Here is a 24,232-nt window from a genome sequence, read left to right as displayed (position 1 = left end):
TGATTAGAGTGAAAACCCCAACTAGTCATTCTGCTAAGTGACTAGTTTTCATATTTTCTACTTTTCTGTCGTCATGTTCTATGTAAATTATTGTGGCATTCAGAAGGCAGTTTACCTGCATAGAACAGTATTCTATCTTTTCAAAATAGCAGAGCGCATGCAAAAAAAATTCAGTAATACCTGCCAGCTTTTAATCTTATTCCAAAGGTGTCGAAACTCATCAAGATTTATTCTCCCAGAACCGTCTGTCTGTGTTTTGGCGTTCAGTTCAAAATTGTCTTGAAATATAATGAGTAAAGCCAGAGTTCAGTTTAGGGGGATGTCCAACTGAGAAGTGGTTTTTAATGTCCAGAAAAATTGTAAATCTGAGTTAAAATTCATGCTTAACCACTAATTTTATGGGGAATTGGACAAGGGATTACATAGGTCATCTGTCATCTGGGAAATAATGCCCTACTTCATAGGGTTATTGTGTGTGAATGAAAAAAAAAAGTACTGTAAAGCATTTCACACTCTAAAAGAGCTATGAAGCAATGCTAAATCCATTTATTCATCAAATACAAATTCAAAATCCTTGTCTGAAATATGTGGAACTAGTTAATTGACCCAAATTATGCATATCAGGTTAAGAGTCCAAAATATAACATTGTCTCTCTATCTGCATCATCTCTTTTTGTGCAATAAATGTACATATGTTTCCCACTTGTTGTGCAGAGTCTTTCTGTCTCATGGCATGCATCCTTGTTCCAGGGGTATCACACTTCATGCATACCCAAAGCACAGTATTCTGTGTAGCCATCCCCCACATAGTGCATTACAGTGCAATCCTATGCAAGTCTTGTTGTTGTTGTTCAGTCGTTCAGTCGTGTCCGACTCTTCGTGACCCCATGGACCATAGCACGCCAGGCCTTCCTGTCCTGCGCTCTCTCCCGGAGCGTGCTCAAGTTCATATTCATTGCATCCGTGATGCTATCTAGCCATCTCATCCTCTGCCGTCCCCTTCTCCTTTTGCCTTCAGTCTTTCCCAGCATCAGGGTCTTTTCCAGGGAGTTTTCTCTTCACATTAGGTGGCCAAAATATTGGAGCTTCAGCTTCAGTATCTGTCCTTCCAATGAGCACTCAGGGTTGATTTCCTTTAGGATGGACTGATTTGACCTCCTTGCAGTCCAGGGCACTCGTAAGAGTCTTCTCCAGCACCACAGTTCGAAAGCATCAATTCTTCGGCGCTCAGCCTTCCTTATAGTCCAGCTCTCACAGCCATACATTACTACTGGGAAAACCATAGCTTTGATTAGACGGACCTTTGTCGGCAAGGTGATGTCTCTGCTTCTTACTATGCTGTCTAGGTTGGCCATAGCTTTCCTCCCAAGGAGCAAGCGTCTTTTAATTTCATGGCTACAGTCACCGTCTGCGGTGATCTTGGAGCCCAAGAAAGTAAAATCTGTCACTGCTGCCATTTCTTCCCCTTCTATATGCCAGGAAGTGATGGGGCCAGATGCCATGATCTTCGTTTTTTTAATGTTGAGTTTCAAACCAGCTTTTGCACTCTCCTCTTTCACCCTCAACAAGAAGCTCTTTAGATCCTCTTCGCTTTCTGCCATTAGGGTGGTATCGTCTGCATATCGGAGGTTATTGATAATTCTCCCAGCAATCTTAATTCCGACCTGTGATTCATCCAACCCGGCATTTCTCATGATGTACTCTGCATATAAGTTAAATAAGCAGGGTGACAATATGCAGCCTTGTCGTACTCCTTTCCCAATTTTGAACCAATCGGTTGTTCCATGTCTGGTTCTTACTGTTGCTTCTTGACCCTCGTATAGGTTTCTCAGGAGACAGGTAAGGTGGTCTGGTACTCCCATCACTTTAAGAATTTGCCACAGTTTGTTGTGATCCACACAATCAAAGGCTTTAGCGTAGTCAATGAAGCAGAAATAGACGTTTTTCTGGAATTCTCTTGCTTTCTCCATGATGCAGCGAATGTTGGCGATTTGATCTCTAGTTCCTCTGCCTCTTCTAAACCCAGCTTGTACTTCCGGTAGTTCTCGGTTCGCATACTGCTGAAGCCTAGCTTGTAGGATTTTGAGCATCACCTTGCTGGCATGTGAAATGAGCGCAATTGTGCGGTAGTTTGAACACTCTTTGGCATTGCCCTTCTTTGGAATTGGAATGTAAACTGACCTTTTCCAGTCTTGTGGCCACTGTTGAGTGTTCCAGATTTGTTGGCATATTGAATGCAGCACTTTAACAGCATCATCTTTTAGGATTTTAAATAGCTCGGCTGGAATACTGTCATCTCCGCTAGCTTTGTTGTTACTAATGCTTCCTAAGGCCCACTTGACTTCACTCTCGAGGATGTCCGGCTCAAGTTCAGTGACCGCACTATCATGGCTATCAGGGACATTCAGATCTTTCCTGTATAGTTCTTCTGTGTATTCTTGCCACCTCTTCTTAATCTCATCTGCTTCTGTTAGGTCCCTGCCTTCTTTGTCCTTTATCATGCCCGTCTTTGCACAAAACGTTCCCTTGAGATCTCCAATTTTCTTGAAGAGATCTCTAGTCTTTCCCATTCTGTTGTTTTCCTCGATTTCTTTGCATTGTTCATTTAAGAAGGCCTTCTTGTCTCTCCTTGCTATTCTCTGGAACTCTGCATTCAGTTGGGTATATCTTCCCCTTTCTCCCTTGCTTTTCGCTTCCCTTCTTTCGTGAGCTACTTGTAAAGCCTCATCAGACAGCCACTTGGCTTTCTTGCATTTCTTTTTCTTTGGGATGGATTTCGTTGCTGCCTCCTGAACAATGTTACGGACCTCCGTCCATAGTTCCTCAGGCACTCTGTCTATCAGGTCTAATCCCTGAAATCTATTCCTCACCTCCACTGTATATTCATAAGGGATATGATTTAGGTCATACCTGAATGGTTTAGTGGTTTTCCCGACGTTCTTCAATTTAAGCCGAAATTTTGCAAGAAGCAGCTCATGATCTGAGCCACAGTCAGCTCCAGGTCTTGTTTTGACTGACTGTATGGAGCTTCTCCATCTTTGGCTGCAAAGGACATAATCAATCTGATTTCGATATTGACCATCTGGTGACGTCCATGTGTAGAGTCGCCTCTTGTGCTGTTGGAAAAGAGTGTTTGCTATGATCAGCATGTTCTCTTGGCAAAACTCTATTAGCTTTTGTCCTGCTTCATTTTGTACACCAAGGCCATGCCTGCCTGTTATCCCGGGGATTTCTTGACTTCCTACTTTAGCATTCCAATCCCCTATGATGAAGAGGACATCTTTTTTTGGTGTTAGTTCTAGAAGGTGTTGTAGGTCTTCATAGAACCGATCAACCTCAGCTTCTTCGGCCTCAGTGGTTGGGGCATAGACTTGAATTACTGTGATGTTGAATGGTTTGCCTTGGATTCGTACTGAGATCATTCTATCATTTTTAAGATTGTACCCCAGTACTGCTTTTCCCACCCTTTTGTTGACTATGAGTGCTACTCCATTTCTTCTAAGGGATTCTTGCCCACAATAGTAGATATGATAGTCACCTGAATTAAATTCGCCCATGCCTGTCCATTTTAGTTCGCTGATTCCCAAGATGTCGATGTTCAATCTTGCCATCTCATGTTTGACCACCTCCAGCTTACCTTGATTCATTGATCTGACATTCCAGGTTCCTAAACAATATTGTTCTTTACAGCATCGGATTTTCTTTTCACCACCAGACACATCCACAGCTGAGTGTCCTTTCGGGTTTGGCCCAGCCGCTTCACTCTTTCTGGCGCTACTTGGAAATACCCTCTGCTCTTCCCCAGTAGCATATTGGACACCTTCCGACCTGAGGGGCTCATCTTCCGGCGTCATATCTTTTAGCCTTGTGATACGTTCCATGGGGTTTTCTTGGCAAGAATACTGGAGTGGGTTGCCATTTCCTTCTCCAGTGGACCACATTTTGTCAGAACTCTCTGCCATGACCTGTCCATCTTGGGTGGCCCTGCACGGCATAGCTTATGGCTTCACTGAGTTACGCAAGCCCCTTCGCCACAACAAGGCAGTGATCCATGAAGGGGTATGCAAGTCTACTCAGAAGTAAATACCCTTGAGCTCAGTAGCGCTTACTCCCATGTAAGTAGGTGTAGGATTGCACTATTATGGTGCAGAACATAGTAGTGCAAATGTCAGAGCACTTGTATATTGTTTGTGATGTGACTGAGATAAGCAACTTAGTAATCCTAATGTATGGCTGCACCATTGTAAACATTTGTTTTAGGTTTTCTAAAAATACATATGTTTATTTATTTGGAAACTGTGCATTTTTCACTCTGTCCCCACGCACTCAGGTAGCAGTTCTGTGTTGTTTTTAAAGTGGTGACCAGTAAAGCTAACTTCTGACACATCATTTTGTGACCCTTAATTTTTTAAAATTATTTTGAAGCTGTGTGCTCCAGCTCTCCTAAATTCGGGTGCACATCTTCCCAGGCTTACAAGCAAACAAACAAACAAAAAAAAAAGGGGGGGGGAGAGCAGCATGGCTGATGCCCCACAACATGGTTACCATTATTTATATGCACATGGTATATCTTACCACTATGGCTGAAAAAGGAGTTGTGGAAGTATCACACAAACATTAAAATGGAGCTAAGGCTCATAAACTGTTTGGGCAGAAATAGCTTAAAGAGTTGCTCTACCACCAAACAACTGCTTAGGTTACGGTATGTAATACCACACATGTCAAACCGTGGTGTTATAGCATTTCAGCACCGGTGCTGTGATTTTGTAGCCAAATAAAGCAGCGTAAATATTTAGTATAAGGATGCAAGTTCCCTTTGTGCTGCCTCTTATTGCAGCAAGGATATATTATTGTGATGTCAAGTTGTGTCACGTGATTTGAAAAGGATACGTCCATTAAGGCAATCATGCTGCGGCAGGACTCCAGTGCAAACCCTTCTGTCTTCAGGTCCTTGTCTAAAATAAATATTTTAATTAAATAACATAATATTGAATATTAAATGTTATATTGGTCATTTAAAATGTAAACCAAAAGCTAACAAAAATGGAAACCCCCAAGCTAACGAATTCTGAAACAGCATTAAAAATATTAGCAGCTTCTTAGGGCACAGAATGAGCATTGCTTAATGTGGAGTTGTTGCTGCTAGTTAACATCCTTTGAGAACTGACGAACAGGACAGAGTGATACTAGCAAGAGCATTTAATTCCCTTGCAATGCACACCAGTTTCTCATCTGTGTTACAGATTGTACTGAACCAGGCAGTGGTGTTTACTGCTGATTTGTTAACATGTCCCACAAAGAGGTGAATTAATATATGTGGGAGCAGTGGTAGTGGGGTACCTTAGCACAAGCTCGATTTTCACATGTGAAATGGGAGAGTTAATGCCAACCCTTACTTGGAAAGCAGTAAAAACTTAGATCGAATATATGCTGATGAATGTGGCTCTCTGGGGATGTGCAGGTATCAGACTTGATCTTGCCAGTAGGATATGCTTTACTCAAAGATTAAGCCATTCATTTACAAGTATATACATGACAATACAATTAATCTGCAAATGGCTAATTAAATCAGCATTGCTACTCTTGTGCCTGATGCTCTGAATAGCCACTTCTTTAATGTGAAAAAACAAGTCCGAGGTGGTGCTGTTATGAAGAGCTCTGACCCATAAGAGTGAAACAGACTATTTAACACCCATGAACCACTTTAACTAAACGTAGGTGTAGAGGTGATACTCATGCAACATCCCAGTCTTTGCTTCTTTTGCCTGATGATATTGTCAGAGGCTGAATTGAAGGGCAAAAGGGGAAGTGACGCTTACGTTTTTTCACAACATTGTTGAGGACATTCCTGAGTTCATCAGCACTGATCTCCATGTCCTGTAAGAAAAAAGAATAGCCAATTAAATGGTAAAGTACAAACATAAGAAGAGCCATGCTGCATGACACCAAAGAACTAACTAGTCCAGCATTCTGTTCCCACAGTAGCCAATAGATGCCTCTATAGGCAGCCCACAAGCAGGACACGAAGGCTTATATTTCCCTATGGGAAGGCATATTTCCTTTGATACTGGTAGCCACCGATAGCCTTATCCTCTCGTAGAAACATGCATCACAGTACTGAAAGGATGGTAAGTCATCTCCAACCTTCTCCCTTTGTTGTTGTTCAGTCGTTCAGTCGTGTCCGACTCTTCGTGACCCCATGGACCATAGCACGCCAGGCCTTCCTGTCCTGCACTCTCTCCCGGAGCGTGCTCAAGTTCATATTCATTGCATCGGTGATGCTATCTAGCCATCTCATCCTCTGCCGTCCCCTTCTCCTTTTGCCTTCAGTCTTTCCCAGCATCAGGGTCTTTTCCAGAACTATCCACACACATCCTCCCGAGATTTCACCCCATGGAATCCAGATCCAGTTTAATCTCTTTTCAAAGCAAAATGCAGGCACAGACATTAGTGTTACTTAGGTGTTTAAATGCAGATTTCTGGCATGACAGCCGGCATTCAGCACGGGGAAATATAAGTCCTTTTTTACCCAGTTCTGAAGGGCATGTCCACAGAGTTACCTCACCATAAAACCAGAAGTGCTGGAAGCAGTATCACAAAAAGGACACTATATTGGATGTCTCTTCCCCCATGGGGACTACATTAATTGCACTGGCCCTGCAATTTCCTTGGTCTGCCATGCGGCCTAATATAAAACTAGAGTGGACTTTGGTGGGTAACTTCTGGAGAACTGGATATATGGTGCACCAAATTAGCACATCCAGAGCTCTCCAAGCTTGTAGTAGAAGAGGTCATTCTCTACTAATTCAACAAGTAACCGTTCTGAGATTCCACCACATCTAAAATGAGCACTGATTATGTATGTTGCACTCAGGAAACCAACTTTCAAAGGCTTTAAAATGAACAGCCCAAAATTTAATGTTACTACGAACTGGGGCAGGTTTGAGCCAGCTTTTGTTGTTCAGTCGTTCAGTCGTGTCCGACTCTTTGTGACCCCATGGACCATAGCACACCAGGCCTTCCTGTCCTCCGCTCTCTCCCGGAGTGTGCTCAAGTTCATATTCATTGCATCGGTGATGCTATCTAGCCATCTCATCCTCTGACATCCCCTTCTCCTTTTGCCTTCAGTCTTTCCCAGCATCAGGGTCTTTTCCAGAGAGTTTTCTCTTCGCATTAGGTGGCCAAAATATTGGAGCTTCAGCTTCAGTATCTGTCCTTCCAATGAGCACTCAGGGTTGATTTCCTTTAGGATGGACTGATTTGACCTCCTTGCAGTCCAGGGCACTCGTAAGAGTCTTCTCCAGCACCACCGTTCGAAAGCATCAATTCTTCGGCGCTCAGCCTTCCTTATAGTGCAGTTCTCACAGCCATACATTACTACTGGGAAAACCATAGCTTTGATTAGACGGACCTTTGTTGACAAGGTGATGTCTCTGCTTCTTACTATGCTGTCTAGGTTGGCCATAGCTTTCCTCCCAAGGAGCAAGCGTCTTTTAATTTCATGGCTACAGTGACCGTCTGCGGTGATCTTGGAGCCCAAGAAAATAAAATCTGTCACAGCTTCCATTTCTTCCCCTTCTATATGCCAGGAAGTGATGGGGCCAGATGACATGATCTTCGTTTTTTTAATGTTGAGTTTCAAACCAGCTTTTGCACTCTCCTCTTTCACCCTCAACAAGAGGCTCTTTAGATCCTCTTCGCTTTCTGCCATTAGGGTGGTATCATCTGCATATCGGAGGTTGTTGATAATTCTCCCAGCAATCTTAATTCCGACCTGTGATTCATCCAACCCGGCATTTCTCATGATGTACTCTGCATATAAGTTAAATAAGCAGGGTGACAATATGCAGCCTTGTCGTACTCCTTTCCCAATTTTGAACCACTCGGTTGTTCCATGTCTGGTTCTTACTGTTGCTTCTTGACCCTCGTACAGGTTTCTCAGGAGACAGGTAAGGTGGTCTGGTATTCCCATCACTTTAAGAATTTGCCACAGTTTGTTGAGCCAGCTAGCTTGAAGCAAAAGGCACTCTGTCCCATTATACTTTCTTCCTCACCAATAGCCATGTGTTGTTTTTAATCCGCATTACTAAGCACACCATAAAAACAGTATTCATAAAAAATTATCTAGGTCAGCTATGCCAAACAAGAAATTCCATTTAATCTAAGATTTGTGACAAGTGCCGATGAATAAAATAGCAGAAGTGTGTGGAGACTTAAGCGGTCCCATTATGAATACTCAGGCATTGCATTTTTGGGAAATATAAGATGGCAGCTGACCGGCACCAATTGGAGCCAGGTGGTTGCTCCCTTGCAAAAGCACTGCCACCCTGGGACTGGGAGTAAGCATGTCCAGTAGCTGGCAAGCATCTCTATGGTGGCACCAGTGGCAATGGGCAGGGGTCCAGGTTGGGGCTGTGGGGGCAGGGGGGACCACCAGCAGCATCACTTCAAGGCCCACTCCAGCATATCCTTCATCCATCACTATTAACTAATAATATAGTTTTATTCAGCATTAAATCAGCTAAAAGTTCCCAGAACACAATGTTCTGATAAATTTTCAGCATACTTTATTTGTTGCTTTCCCCCACCCTGCTGGAAAATTCTGATCCCTGCCTGAGAATATATAACAAAATCCCCACTCCCACCACCATCCAATTCATAGGTGGAAAATCTGGGGAGGCTATTTTCATTCAGCTCTATTTTTCACTGATAGGATATAGACTTCAAAACTGTCTATCAAACATTCTGTGTTTGGCTTTACTTGGCTTTAAGACACCGCAGAAGCTATTTTAAATAATGTTTATTTAAATATTGCCAACACTGGTCTGATACAAGAAATGGCTGTCTACTTACATCCCCGGCAATCTGCCGGAAAATATTTCTGAACTGTTCATCTTCTTCACTCTCCTCATTGGAGTCTCTTTGTGCAGGCTGCAAAGACATGAAATGAAAAAAGACTGATTGAAATGAAATGTTCATCTATGGGCTTTCAGAAAAGAAAAGGAGATGGACACTTCCTTGTACTTCAGTGTATTGGGTGGGTTCACACGTCACACCAAGCCACCCTGCGAATAAACCACAATGGGTTGGTTGTTCATTGAACAACCCATGGTATGCCTGACAAACTATTGTGATTGCTGTGGCTTGTTCTCCCCCTTCTTCCCCCTCAGCCCTCCAGCCAGCTCTGACATATATCCCAGGCACCTTTGCGGCAGAACCCATCTTGTCTCCTTGTCCTGGCTCCTCCCCACTCCGATCACTACCCCTTTTTGTTCACCATCCTTAAAAAAAAAATAGTTGCTTCAGATTTACACAAATGTTTTCAGAATTTTTTAATTGTTACTTTTTTCCTGTACTTTTGCAAATGTGCAAGAACGCAGATTCGCCTGTCTGATATGGGTAGTCTTGCTTTGTCAGTATCCTTGCATGTCGCAGCTTGTCAACAGGAGCCCCAAAGTGGAGTAGGTAACATGCAAGGAAATTGACAAGACAAGGCTGCATATAGGCTAATTTGCGTACAGTTGCACATGACCGTGGGAGAAATAATAGTAAGAGAAAGCAGGGACCCAGAAGCACAGTTCGAAAGCACTGAAAATGGGGGAAAAGGTGGAGTAAGTGCACGAAAAGGTAGGAGCAGGACAATATCTCCTACTTGGCAATGTAATCCTCTTGCTTTCAAGTGTTGAACTGTCCTCCAATTCTACACTGCTTTCTTTTTAAAATAAGAGAAAGAGAGAGAAAAGTATGCACAGCGGTTAATAGTTTGTGACATGCATAATGATTTTTTAAATCTCAGAATTAAAAAGCAATGCAGAAGAGGCCTAGAAGCAAAGGTTACTTGAAAGAACATGCAAATTATTTTCCTCTTCCACAAGAAATCTGCAAAAGTGGCAAAGGATCCAGGCATGGAATTGTGTTGTGAGCCTCATAGGTAATGTGAAAATAGCTGGGGTGGATTGTATAAGCATGATGCAATTATTGCATGATTCAGTTATTGCACAGAATATAGATCCACTCATCTAGAGCCCATAGTGGAAATTGTTTTAGCATTGTCACTGTAATTTTTTTTTTCTAAGTTTAATGCTAGATTGTAAACTGTTTTGAAAGTTTGAAAAGGTAAGATTAAAATATTGTAAAGTGATAAGGGGAACAAAACTGCTGAAGGGCACAATATCTATTGCCACTTCCAAAATATGAGAGTGCCTCTTCACTGCCAATACAGCTCCCATCTGTGCCGTGGGTTCGATTTTGGCTGTAGTCTACCAAGCTAAGAAGCAAGCACCAGCACCCTTGGAAGAGGTGGGCAAGATGGCAAGGCTGACTCTATGCTAATCCAGGGCTCTTCTGTATCACAACCCTCCACAACAGGCTGGCCATAATAAGAAGCACTCACCCTCATTGAGCAATAATAGGGGAAGGTACCCCCAACAGTTCAGGCAGCAGGGACAAATGAGGGCTCCACAAGCATTTTACTGAGATGCAGTAAAATATTACCCTTTATTATGAAATGGTTTAAAAGACCATTCCCTTTCTCCTTCTCACAGCCAGTCCCCATGCAATTAAGGTGATCTTGTGCATATGGAGTATGTTATATTAGAACCAAACCTCTATGTGAAATAGTCAGGAAAGACCAGTGAGTGGGAGATTTGGTTTCTGCCTGCTTATACTGCAACTCTAACATAGTTGTTTCGTATGTTTTCCTCTATAAGGAATACTTCTTCCAAAGAGGCAGGTATTATGTCAGAAGAGGCATGCTTGTTGTGACCACTTAGCAACTTCAGCATGCTAGTTAGAGCTCATGCCATTTTCTTCATGCTGACCGATACAGAAACCTCATCACTTTTCTTTTTCTTATCTGTGATTGTGTTTTCCTTGCCCTTTTTATGCCCCTCACCACCTTTTAGATCTTTGTTCTTGTTTGCTCTGTCTGAGACAAAGATGATTGGCTAGAGAGAGAGAGAGAGAGAAGTGGAGAAGAGGCAAATCAGTGAATGGTAGTTGCAAAAAGAGCAGTATAGTTACAAAATACATTCTACAAATTGGTTCATCTCTCTCTGTCACACACACACACACACACACACGTGCTATCACATATGTGAGTGCGCACAAACACAAATGTGTCTGCTCGTTAAAACAGCAGCTCTGTAATAATCTGAGAGTGAAGACTCAAAGGCAGCCACATCATCACTCTGGGCTCTGTGGTTAATGACTGATGAAGATGAGCTATGAACACTGTAGCCATCTTTGTTTTAAAGTACATAGCAAGGTTGTATGGTTCTTCTGGCATTTTAACCATTTCTAAGCACAAACAGCAGTAACACTACAATAGCAATAAAGGCTAGAAACAGACAATGGAGAATGACAGTGACACAAATAACTGTTTTGCGTAGCATCATGAGAAAACACCAAAGGGCTCCAATATAATAAACTCCATAGGGAATGTACTCACAGAAAGGTGTCCTACTTCAATCTTGTCTTCAACTTCCCTGTAAGATTAGAGGGGTTGAGGATAGGGGAAAGGAAATAAAGAAAAAAATATAAAATCTCCTCCTATGCATCTCTCTACTTGGCTTGGAAAGCACAGCCTGATTTCATGTGTCCAGAGAGATGCCAGGTGTGGTTTAGCAGCATCTAATTCAGGGTAGGCAAACTTTTGGGGCCATGGGCACATTTGTCAATTTGAGAAACTGTCCTGGGCACCACCGCAAAATAGCTGCCATGGGAGGCATGGCAAAGGACAAGTAATCTTTCATTCATTCATTCATTTAATGCATTTGATTTGCACCCAGTTTTTCTACCAAAAAAAAATGGCACTCAAGGTGGCTTACAGGCACAAAAGACCCTGAGGCCAAAAGACTGTGTACAAGGTATTATTATTATTATTATTATTATTATTATTATTACTATTATTCCGCCAAATCTGCTAAAAAACTATCAAGGTGGTGTACAATAGTTTAAAATAATAAAACCATAAAAAAATAAAACAAGAACATTAAGACAATAAAAAAAAATTAAGGCACTAAAACTACACATTTTGAAAGGCCAAATTGAAAGGATGAATCTTTACACCCTTTCTAAAGGCCAGTAGAGTGGGGGCCAATCATAGTTCTTAAGGGAGTGCGTTCCATAGTTTAGGAGCATCACAGGAGAAAGCCCTCTCACACACGCTTGACAAGTGGGCCTCTGTGGGTAATGATGCCCTCAATAAGGCCTCAGACCTCCAATGCGCTAAACTACTCCTTTGAACCTGGAGTTTTCAGTACCAACAGAAACCTATTTCCCAGAAATCCCAGCTGCCAGTAAGAAAATGTGTTAATAAATTTAAACAGTGGGAGGGGTACAACACCTTGGCGAGCACCAAGAAACATGTCTGGGGGCACATCAGATGCCTACCCATGTTCTAATTGTGACTACCTTAGGGGTAGTCATGGTACAGCACAATTCTATGCATGATTACTCAGGAGCAGGTCCCATTAAGGATTGCAGACTTTGTCTGTTTTTGCTATAAGGGCTTATATTCAAATTTTTATAATTGCTATTGTAAAGCTAAATAGGCTCTTTCTTGCTGCTGCTGCCACTAAAATTCTGCAAGACTGTTTGTTTATTTAAAACGTAGAACTCTCTCAAGGTGGCCAATTTCTTTTCATGCTCCTGTTGCTGAGCCACCAAATTCAGTGGCATGGCAACAGGGCACCCCAGTGGGTTCGGTGTGTGTGTGTGTGTGTGTGTGTGTGAAATTGGGTCCCAGACCCTCGGACGTTGCCCACCCCTGATTTTTATTTTATAGGATTGTTATAAGGAATACTGAGGTTACAGATGTGCAGCATTCTGAATACTCAAAAGGCATGATTAAAATGCTATTTTTAATTTTTCCTACTTACTCTGAAAGACTTATTTTTTCTGAGAAAACTCTTAGGATAAACTCTCCCTCTTGGTGAGGTTCATATGTTGATGGGATGATGACATACTCATTTGGAGGCAACCTGAAGCGTTCAGCAATTTCTCTCAGGTTTATGTAAGTCTTGCACTTTACTTTGGAGGCGTTGTAGAGGAAAAAATCCTTCTGTAAATGCTTCTTGTCACCCTGCATCTAAACACAAGCAAGTAATTGCCAGCAAAATCATTTACATTTCCTAGAAACGTCAAGCAGCATATAAGACAGTGAACAAAGTTGTACAGACAACTTTGAATATTGCACCTCAATTCAGCTACACTGAGCGGTGATTAAGAGCTCAAATAGATGTGATGCAGAAGATCTGTGGTCAAGATTTCCCCTCGTTTTGTTTTATTTTGAAGCAGTCATGTAGGCCTGCCCATTTGACTGGGCAAGCGATGTTGCACCAGATTACATGCCTGTGTGTGTGTGTGTGTGTGTGTATGCATGTATGCATGTATGCGTGTGAACACTAGTGCTATGGGAGTGGATTCTCTGTAAGTTCATCCAGCAGAGGTAGTGGAACCCTTAAAATCTTGCAGCCATGGGGACAGGACCATCTGCGCAGGCCCTGAAGGTGAAATGGCAGCCTGATGGGAGGGAAGGCATGGAGAAGACGTTTGCAAGCAGCCCCACTCATGTGATAGCAGGCATGTTACCCTAGCATCATCGACAGAAAGCATCTTCTATAGCGCTAATGTAATACTTAAAAGGTACCACAGATTCATCAGATACTAGTGTATGGCGTAGTGTTGTGGCTGAGACCAGTGCTATGACTAAATATATGCAATTTTTTAAAACTGCTGGTTCCATATGATTTCCCCCCTAAAGTGATATGTAGTGGATTTAATATGAAAATGAATAATACTGTCAGTAGTGATTGTCATAATACCAGTATTTTGGCATTTATTTTTATATTAATGTTGATTTCTTGCTGTATTTTCTAGGATTTGGGGTGTATGTATTTTGTTTTAATGCAAAATTCTGCTCATCCTTTGAGAAACTACAGCAGTTAGAATTTTGTGGGAGAGAGTATGGAACTCCTAAGGCTCATGACATCTGAGAACTGAATCGTAATTTCCTTATCTAGGAGTGTAACTTGTTAAGTAACACTTTACATTGATTCAAAAGCATGAGACAAGTTGCATCACTACTTCAGTTATATCTTCAAGATCTGTGTAGTTACTTGTCATACCTACTCATATTTTCAATTAAGCCATAGCTATTTTTGTCTATAGATAGTGCTCTATCCCTCTCATTTCCAGTAACATATTCCTGCTCATTGATGCCATAGTATTGGTATGTGTGCTACTTTATATTACCTCTTTGCATCTGTGTATGTGAATGTATGGTTTGGTATACCACACACAGGAAAAATGCAGACTTTTAAGATGTGTGCAAATCCACCCTATGGCTCACATTTATGCTGAATCACAGTTAAGAAACATAAGCTGGACAATTCCGAGTGCCTGTCACAAGGAAGCACAAAAGCAATAGTATTTCAGGATGTTATGCCAAGTTATCAGCAGGTCTCCCTCCATTCTGCTCATACCTCTTTCGGCACCTGAGAGAAAAACAAGGTAGAAATGCCATTAGGGGTGGTTGGAGGATGGCTTTTTACTCCTTCATTTACCACTCACAGCCTAAGTTCGCAGTATTTACAATTGTCTGCTCAATTTAAATCTAAGTAGCAGCTGCTGAATCCAAAGAGGACGGTAGAAGAGAAGGATTCCTGCCTGCCTGTGTTGCTGGATTCTTGTCAACATTAATCAAGGTGACAGATAAATGTGGTCTCTTAGCTCAGGCTAGGAGACTGAGCTACAAGATCAGGAAGATGTTGGTTCAAATGTTGCCTGTGCCATGAACTCCCTAGGCAGCCTGAAGCAAGCTGTTCTCTCTCAACCTCATCCCCCAAGCAGCGATATGGGGATAAATAATATCAATCTACCTTGCAGGATTGTTGGCTTACAGCAAGACAATGCATGTGAAGCATGTTTAATCCTCTAAAGAAGGGTTAGAACTCCCTAAAGAAGGGCGCTAGAGAAGTGCAATGTATTAAATCTCTGATTTTGAAAGTGCTGCACAGACCTCTGTCAGACTAAAAGGCCAAGATAGCCAGATACCATGACACGGTTCTGAAAACAGCAGTGCCTGGAACCAAACCAAGTTTTAAAATGGCAGACCAATCAAGAAAATCCAGAAATTACAAGTATAAAAGAGGCAATGCAAACTATGTTCCTTGTCAATCAAGTACCACAATATCAACACCTATTTTTTTCGTTGACTGAGCAATTATTTATTCTTTAAGAATGACTTCAACTTGTCATGTTATCTAGCCACAGACAAATAAAAACTGTACTTCATGACTACTATTATCAAATCACTTAATACCGTTTATAGAAATGCATTATGTACTGGATTTGGTAAAGATCAGTCTTCAGGAAGCAAAAAGCCAATCAGAGTAGATAATCACACTGGTAAAAACTATGCTATAGCTACCACTGTATCCATCTCTTAATTCAACTGTTATGCTAATATACTATTAGTATATTAATAGTATTAATATACTATACTACTATACTAATTTTGATTTCTTCTAAATTGTAGGGAGGATACATGTCTGTCTACATACTGTCTACAAGAACAATGTTTATTAAGTGGCTCATGCCAGATTGGACACCTTTAAAAACAATGGTGTCTAAAAGTAACTAGTACAATGTTTCCTTTTTTTTCATCCCGCTATGAAATTTCAGGTGGGATGTGTATTATTTGGCTGGAATTTGATCAGCTCGAATGATTAAATTGTGAGGCGATGGGGTGGGATAACATAGTAGCTACGGTACCTCATAGATGGCAAAACCAATTGTGAGAAGATTGGCTCCTAGTTTGCGTTCTTTCCTCCTGTTTTTCTGCATCAGTGCCACTAAGAAACTGCACACAACCTCACTGTCTTCTGGATCATCATCTTCTTCCAGGAGTTTCAAGCGATACTGAGGATTGGTCCAAAACGTGTCTGCAAAACCCCCGCCCCCAAACAATACAATTTAAATTACATTTTAATTCCCTAAAAAACTGTAGTTGCAGTCCACATGAGAAGCTGGCACTGTGCCTCAGTTCTGCTATAGAAACCTTTTTTTAAAAAGCTCAAAGATAACCCTTTATACATGCCAATACATTTCTCCAAGCAAAGCCTGGCTTAGCTCCAGAGCAGCAGAGGAAGAACACTAGATCGCGAGGTGTGGGCACACCTGGGGAGAATCACAGGCCAGCAAAACAGACCATCTCAATGGGTCATGTCCTGTGATCACACGTAGAGCCTGGACCCCTAACTGCCTTGGCGGATTTACTCAGAGCTGTCTAAACAGGCATTACAAAGCCATGCTTCAGAGCAGGGGTGTAGAACCTCAGGCCTGGGGGCCAAATCCAGCCCACCTCAGGTCCTAATCTGGCCTTCTGGGATTCCCAAATTGGCCATATCCCCTTCACCAGGCCCCACCCCTTTCCCCAACCACCAATCAGTTGGTGGCTTCCCATCTTTCTGAAGTTCATCCCCATTCTAAAAAGTTGAAATGCCTCTCCTAAGGCTGAGTTACCCACAGTAACAGCTTTAAACTAAAATATGGTGTTTGGGGGGGCACCCCTTTTGCCTACAGTCCCACCACTGAAATGTGGCCCCTGAAACGTCTCCAAAATGCACCAGCTCAGAACTTGCTCAGAACCAGCAAATACTGTATGTGGATTGTTATTGTTGTTTTTTTTAGTGGTGAATGCACACTTTGCAGAGTAGGGGATAACTTTGTCTGCCTGTGAGTGTCTGTGGGTGTGTGGATGGGGGTTTGTGTGTCTGTAGAAGGGGCTTGTGTGTGTGTGTGGGTGGATGGGGTTTGTTCTGTGTCTTTTGCAATGGGTTTCTGCTGGGTTCCAATGATACCATCATCATCCTTTTTACATGGAAACTGTGGATGTACTCAGAACTTGCTGCCCATGCTAACTCCTGAATAATCCTATCCATCCTACTGCTCAGTATATATGTGCAAGCTGGACTTGCACATTGTGCTACTGCTCACTGTTCCTTCTGAGTAGGCATGCAGGTTTGGGGGATGCTTTATAGTCGATATACAAAGAGAAGGATTTTTGGGTGTTCTGAGAACTTGCTGATGTGTTCTAAGGGCTACTTTTCTGTGTGACTCTAAGGATATTTTCTATTACCCTCATTATCATAATCTAGCATGATGATGTGTGGCTAGCCCTATTGTTATTAATATTGTTGTTGCTACAACATGCAAAGGGATGGATTTTGGATGTTCTGAGAACTTGCTGCTGTGTTTCAAAAACTGCTTTTCTGTGAAGCTCTGAGGATATCATCATAAGATACCAACATTAGCAACAGCAGCAGTATCATAACTGTGTGTAGTTGTTTCAGTTCTCCCCGCTGCACTTTGCATTCATGATCTTAAAATCACTTGATTGTTTTTGGATTGGGACTTATTGCTGGAACAGGAGAATGTGAGTGTTTGTGTGTGGCTGTGTGATTTCCACACCCCCGTTTTGCATTTATGATCTTAACGTTCAGTTCTGTGCCTCTGTTTTCCCTTCCTGTGATATGGATTGCTAGCTCTTGGGGATTCAGAAGACTGCTCCGCCTCCGGTGATTCCCCCTTGGTTATACCTCCGGTGGACCCTGCCCTCTGACCCACCAGCCTCAGAAGGCACCCGCTGCCACTGGGTTTTCATCCATTAATTGATTAAGGCTGTAATCATGTGTACACTTACCTGGGAATAAGCTCCACTGAACAAACAAATACTCATAGATTTGTGCTGTCGATGTATAAAGTGGCATAACATAACCATTCTTTTAAAAAAGTGGCCTTTCTTTGCTTTTAAACATGCATGTCTTGCAGGAGCAGGCACCATTTTAGAAGCGGCATTCCCTTCTGTGTTGCAGGGACAGAGGAAAACCTCTTCTCTGATGGCTGCTACCACCTTTTATTTTAAAAGATTTTTAATGTTATATTCTACCCAGTTAATTAAACAATGCAACCCTAGGGTGGAGTCCAACATCATAGAATAGTAGGGTTGGAAGGGGCCTATAAGAACATCGAATCCAACTCATGTGAGCGGACTTCTGCTCCATGTGATGGGATGTCCTCCCTCTCTCTTTCCCCCAACAGCACATCCCAAAAATCTGCTGGGGGGGGGAGGGGTCCCCCAACCTTCTGGACCAGATTTTGAGGGCAGAAGAACAGTTGCAGGGGGAAGAAGGAATCACCCCCACCTGATACCACTGACAGAAACACTTCTGTAAATGGGAGAACTTCATTGGATTTCACTCCTAGTATTTTGTTTACCTGGAAAGTTACGGCAGCCTCCTGCTGTGCAGCCTCGCACCCACCGCCCTTCGGTAACTGAAACTGTCCATGTATGAAGCTTATCAGCCTCTAGGGTATCAGGTGTGAGATTGCAAATCTCAAGCTTTGTGAAGAACCTCAAGAAATCTTGGAATGATATCCTAGAAGTAGAAGGGATGGAAAAAACATCAATGCTCTGCTAATTTATATATTTCTTATATCGCCCAATAGCTGAAGCTCCCTGGGTGGTTCACAGTTGTATGGTGTTCTTTGGATGACTACCACTCTATGGACTGGCTTTGGGGATGTGTTGTTGTCTCCTAGGCAGGAGATCATGCAGAGCTTCCTGAAGTGAAGCAGAAAATGTCCCCCGCTCCCTGTCAATAGTACTCAAGGCCAGGTAGGTTATTTTGGTTCCTGCGGCAAAAAATCCCACAAACACCTCTTCCATAGCAATAAAAATACAATAATATTCAATTAAATAACAATTTGCTGTCCTCTCATGGCACTCAAAATCTAAGGCACCTGCTAATATTAGGGTTGTCCCTGAGATCACAGGTATGCATGAAAGCTCAGACATAGGCAAACAAGTGCTGTCTTTACCAGAACTCCCCATCCTCTGCAACTTTATGCTGCAGCCGGATCTTCTCTGCATTGTCAATACTGTTCCATTCATCTGCACTGCAATAAACAGAGAAGAACCTTTCAGTATACAGCCAATAAAAAATTATGTCACTTCTCAAACCATAAATTAGCACACAGCCTTTTCTGTTAATTATTCATGAATGAAAGGTTTATTTTTCATTTGTTTAGCAAATGTTGAATTAACTTTAATTGCTTCCCTTTCCTTCTTCATAAGATGTAATGTGATAGACAGTCCTACTCAGTTTTTTATTACCCGCACATTGCATTTGCTGTACCCTACTTAACTGAAAAAATTATAGTTTTGAAATCCTCTCTGTTAGCCATAAGTGAGAAGACAATCATTTTCTTTGCAGCTTCTCAGGTCTCCCTCTCTAGTTTGACAAGATAAGGCACAATCCAGCATAAGATAAGGACTTAGGTTCCATTCAAAAACATGTTGAAACCTATTGAATAAAATCTAAAAGTCCTTATTCTGGAGACGATCATGCCCATAATGTTTAATTGCTGCCTTCTTGATGCGCATTGTATAATTCTGTACCCAGGGGAATCTTTGAGGCAAGCAAACCTGTTTTGTCTTTCATTGCTGTTCCTTTTCCTAAGGGCTGAGGCATTTAAATCCTTGAAGTTGCAGATTGTAACACTTATTAGGAAATAAACCTCTATGACCTCAATGAAACGTACCTTTGAGTAAACAAACTAAGGCAGTAGAGGGTGGTGCTCTGATGTCAGTGGGGCGGTGAATCCACTCCAGGTTTCAGTCAGAACTCTAAAGGAGCTATCCAAGATTCTGCACCTTGGATAGCTCCTTTAGAATTCTGACTGGTTCTGACTGAAACCTGGAGCGGATTCACCGCCCCACTGACATCGGCGCCATCAGCCTCCACTGAATTTAGGATTGCACTGCACAGGTCTCATCGCTCAGTTATTCAAAACAGGATGACTCACTGCTGAATCTCCTGCCGTTGACCAGCAAGATATCAGGCAATATGAAAGTGGCATTGGTGGTACTGAATCCACCACGACCACTCCATAAATGAAAGTTATCAATTCAAAATTCAGTCACTGAATAATCAACATTTGGATATGAATTTTTACCTTGACATATTTTACATACAGATTGCAGAACAAAGTCTATCTAGTGGAATTCAGTTATCTTTAATCTAAAGATACGGCTTCCAAAAGGGTTGCTTTTCACTCACCTGTCACTCCAAGCTCCATTCCATTCTACTTGTCCCCAAGGATTTCTTAGCCGCACCAATTTTATCTTGCCTCCTTTAAACATTGTCTTGGAGGGTGGAAACATATAAATAATTCAACAAAGAGCCACCTGAAATTGCATAGTATGCATCTTCTTTGGAGTAGAATGGATGCTGCCATTAGTGTGTTCTCCTTAACTTCTCCAATTTTCTGTTCCATAAGTGCTTTGTATTAGACTTCTGCCCTTCACTGATACCAGTGAATATTCCTTTCTTTCATGATGAAGTTACTTAAACACTAAGGACGCAATCCTACTGATATAGTCGGCAGCCTCCCAAGTCAGATGCTGCCGAGTATCCAATGCAGGGCAGCCATATCTTGGAGGCAGTCATCACCTTCCTGCTCCAGCCGCCCTGCATTTTTGGCTGGATGGCCAATTTCAGATGTCTAGCCACAGCTAGGGGGAGGGAAGGAGGCTGCACGGCATATAGGGAGCTGCATAATGCGGCCCCCTTTTTGCAGTCTCCATACTCCGTTTCCGAGTGCAGAGACATAGGCGGCGCGGAAAGAACCGCACTGGCTACTGGGGGGGGGGGCAGGGAGCACGGTTTCTGGGAACCGCTTTCAGACCTTTGGCTTTGACCATGGTTCCCAGAAACCAAAAAACCTATGGCCCTCTAGACAGTTTGTCTAGTGGCCGTAGGATTGTTCCCTCCTTTTGTGTACAAAGACGATAACATTTTATTATATCCTAGCAAAATTTATTTCTGGCTTGTACTTAGATATTAATAAGGCAAATTCCATACCTACCTCCTCGACTGCTGTAACTGAATAGGCATGCCCTGTAACCAGTCCATTAGCCATTCGCCTCTCAAACAACATTGGAACTATAGTCTGTAAAAGCCAGGAAAAGCATGTTAAGGATAACAGCTGTGTTCTCTGCAGAATTTTTAAAGGGGCAACTTGTTCTGCTCTTTTACATTAATTTGTTCTGTCCCAGAACGCCCAGAAAGAGGAAGGCGATTAGATGTCCCAGAATGCCCAGAAGGAGGAAGGCGATTAGATGTCCCAGAATGCCCAGAAAGAGGAAGGCGATTAGATGTCCCAGAATGCCCAGAAAGAGGAAGGCGATTAGATGTCCCAGAATGCCCAGAAGGAGGAAGGCGATTAGATACACATGTGTCCCCTAATAGAGATGAGATTAACTAACAGTGTGAAAACAAAAGCTTTGCTATTTCTAATCTACAAGATAATCCTGATTCAGGGCATGCATGTAGCTATGCAAACTGTCCAACCAATCCCAAGCTAAACGCATACTTAGGCTGCAATCCTGTACCTACTTACCTGGGAGTGAGCTCTAATAAACTCATTCCTTCTGTGTGGATTGCACTCTAAAGCAGAGAGCAAATAATCAGCTATGGGTAATTAGTACAATTAGCAGAGCCTCTGCGAATAAATGGTACACTTGAGAAATACAAACCTGAGTTGTCCTTTCCTCTGTCTCTTGGGCTGAGTAATTTGCAAATGCATAATTTGCATTCTTCATCATTTCAGCAATTAATAACCCAAGATTGGATGGAGGAACACTCCCATAAACAAAGCCTGTATGGTCCTGGAATAGAAAAAAAGAAAAGGGAAAGGGAAATAATAGGAAGACATTATGAAAAAATAAAGCAGAACAATAGCATGAGTAGGCAAAAAAGGAGAAAAACCAATGTAGATAACTCCAGTTCTTCTTGTCTACATGACAGAAGAATGTGTGCTTTTATCAATGGTGCTTAGTGACAAAAGAGCACTAGCATTCTATCTCTAGAATTTTATCTTTCTTAGGGTGTAATCCTATGGGGATAGGTGGCCGCCTCCGAACTCAGAGGTGACCTCCTATCCAATGCAGGGGAGGAGAAGGACAGAGGGGATCATCCCCTCCGTGCTTCAGCCACCCTGCATTTGCTGCTAGTCAGCCGATGTTGACTGTCTAGCCGTGGGAAGGCAGAGCAGGGGAGGAGGCTGATGGATGACACATAGGATGTGTTGTACCAGCATTTCTGCTTTCCCTGTCCTGGAACGCCCCCTGGAATGCCCCATTTTCGCTGCTCCGCGCTCCTCTTCTGAGCACGGAGCATGGAGACACTCTGAGTTGCCTGCGAGGCAGCGGTGGAGGGCAGGAAGGTCAGTTCTCCAGGAATCGATCTTGGAGTGCGGGTTCCGAGGTCGGTTCCCAGAAACCAACATATCCCCTGGCTGTCTAGCCGCTGTCTAGTGGCCTTAGGATTGCTCCCTTAGTTACTGAAAGAGAATGCCTAATTATTGGCTATTAGATCCAGTTTGACACAGTGGCTGCATTGGGATGCAGCCACTGGATTTATTTAGCTTAACTCTGGCTTGTTTGTAGGTCCAGACCTAACCAGACTCACTAACTATAGTTTATTTGGGGCCAACAAATCAGGATCTGAAGCCAGGGTTTCTAGTTTGCTTGTGAATCACTAACTGTGATTTGTTATTATGTTCGGACCTGGAATCCTGGCTTAATCCCAGTTTGCTGTGTTGCACCATCTGTGCTACAGAGTTGTGTTCCTCCATTCCTTTGTTGCTGATGTGAGGCAAGAGCGGCTCAAAAATGAAACCTCTCACTAGGCTAAGAGTCTCTTGCTGGTGCTTTCCTCAGTCTTCATTCTGCCTGGTAATAGGATCCTTTCCCCATGCACCTTCTCACTGACATGCTGTCTCTCTCCATCGCAGTTACCTAGGCCCATAGCAACCTTGCAATGTTTTTTTTTTAAGGAACTACTTATACTCATAGCTAACAATATGTGCCAAAAGCACACCTTTGCTCTTATAGTTTACTAAGAACCATGGTGGCTTTTAGCACATATTCTTTGTTAGATAGGAGTATAAATTAGATATTAGAATAAATACCAATAGTTCAATAGATGTAATTGCACAGTTTGACCTAAAAGCCTCTTTCCACACATACACACGCACTCCTGCTACCCCCTCACTTCCTGCTAAATTCTGTTTTTTGCACCAATTTACCCATCCCGTTCAAATCCTAAGGACTCAAGTTACTGCTAAGTCTTGTTTTCTTGCTTGCTCACCAGTAAAGCTTTAGTATTGGATAAAATGCATCTTTATTGAAAGAGTGGTCACTGAGAGAAGGGGTGCTTCCAGACAAGGCTTTTATCACTCAATCATAATCACCCTGCATTATTCACAAAATTTTATGGGTAGGAGTGGGTTGGGTTCCAGACGTCATCATCTTGTCCTCATAACCCTCCAATGTTTTCCCACCATTTCTTCCATCATTGTTCTTACCATGGAAAATCCATTACAGAAAAACACACAGAATTGCTGCACAATGCGTCTGGATTGTTAGGGCTAGGTTCCTCTGTCTGGAAGCACCCAAGGTTTTTAGGAAGCCTTCATGGGAAGTGTCTGGGAATGCAGGACAGAAAATGTGCTTTAGGACTGTTTTTTGCTCAGGGGTGTGCAGAGACTGGCTAGGTATCTCTGAAGAGGGGAGTGTTTGTGTACCTTGCTCCATTTGTGCATCTGCCTAATGATAAGAGAACTGGTGGCATAATGATGCCTTCCCACCTCTCTGGCATTGCAAAGGCCTTTGGTACAGCAGCCAGGGTTTTCACATTCTGTGGGGTGGGGGAAGGCGAGGCAACATTAGGTGAAACAAATTATGGTTTGTTTGAATGTCTGACAGAAAGGTCCTGGCTTGTTCAACCTTGGCTAAAAGAAACTATGATAGCTTTGCACCCAGATATGGCCAGATAATCTGAACACACAGCTCTGCTTCATTCATAAAAATAACAGGTTTTCACATTCTTAAAAAGTCTCAATTTCTAGCCATAGTTCAGCATTTGATGATCTAAAGAAATTCCTTTAGTTAAGGGCACACTAAAAGTTATTATGGAGCATTCTGTACTCACATTATGACATTGCAAGACATCACATGAGCTTTTTAAAGAACTTACAAATGATTTTGTAAGACTTTAATGAGAGTAATACATCTAACAAAACAATACATTAAAAAACATTAACAATTAGAATTCTGCAAAATAATAAAACAAAAAAGAAAGGAAAAATGTTCCACACTTCT

General features: G+C 42.3%; 1 protein-coding gene across 1 annotated transcript in view; it reads right to left on the bottom strand.

Annotated features, from left to right (window-relative positions):
- CAPN3 (calpain 3) overlaps positions 1-24,232 on the bottom strand; it is a 45,713-nt gene that overhangs the window by 7,318 nt on the left and 14,163 nt on the right. Inside the window, exons 6-19 of the mRNA XM_084846665.1 lie at positions 21,605-21,736; positions 20,935-21,018; positions 20,127-20,212; positions 18,886-18,963; positions 18,283-18,443; positions 15,778-15,947; positions 14,487-14,498; positions 12,882-13,090; positions 11,450-11,486; positions 10,833-10,946; positions 8,854-8,931; positions 5,820-5,877; positions 4,891-4,955; positions 181-249 (exon numbers count right to left, since the gene is read on the bottom strand). Coding sequence (XP_084702791.1) covers positions 181-249; positions 4,891-4,955; positions 5,820-5,877; positions 8,854-8,931; positions 10,833-10,946; positions 11,450-11,486; positions 12,882-13,090; positions 14,487-14,498; positions 15,778-15,947; positions 18,283-18,443; positions 18,886-18,963; positions 20,127-20,212; positions 20,935-21,018; positions 21,605-21,736 — 1,353 coding nt within the window. The remainder of the gene's footprint in view (positions 1-180; positions 250-4,890; positions 4,956-5,819; positions 5,878-8,853; positions 8,932-10,832; positions 10,947-11,449; positions 11,487-12,881; positions 13,091-14,486; positions 14,499-15,777; positions 15,948-18,282; positions 18,444-18,885; positions 18,964-20,126; positions 20,213-20,934; positions 21,019-21,604; positions 21,737-24,232) is intronic.

This window comes from Heloderma suspectum, chromosome 1, assembly GCF_057233095.1.
Source record: "Heloderma suspectum isolate Gila_16-S chromosome 1, 16-S_ref, whole genome shotgun sequence".
Lineage (NCBI taxonomy): Eukaryota > Metazoa > Chordata > Lepidosauria > Squamata > Helodermatidae > Heloderma > Heloderma suspectum.
Note: the sequence above shows the minus strand (reverse complement) of the source record. Positions and strands in the feature narration are given on the sequence as shown.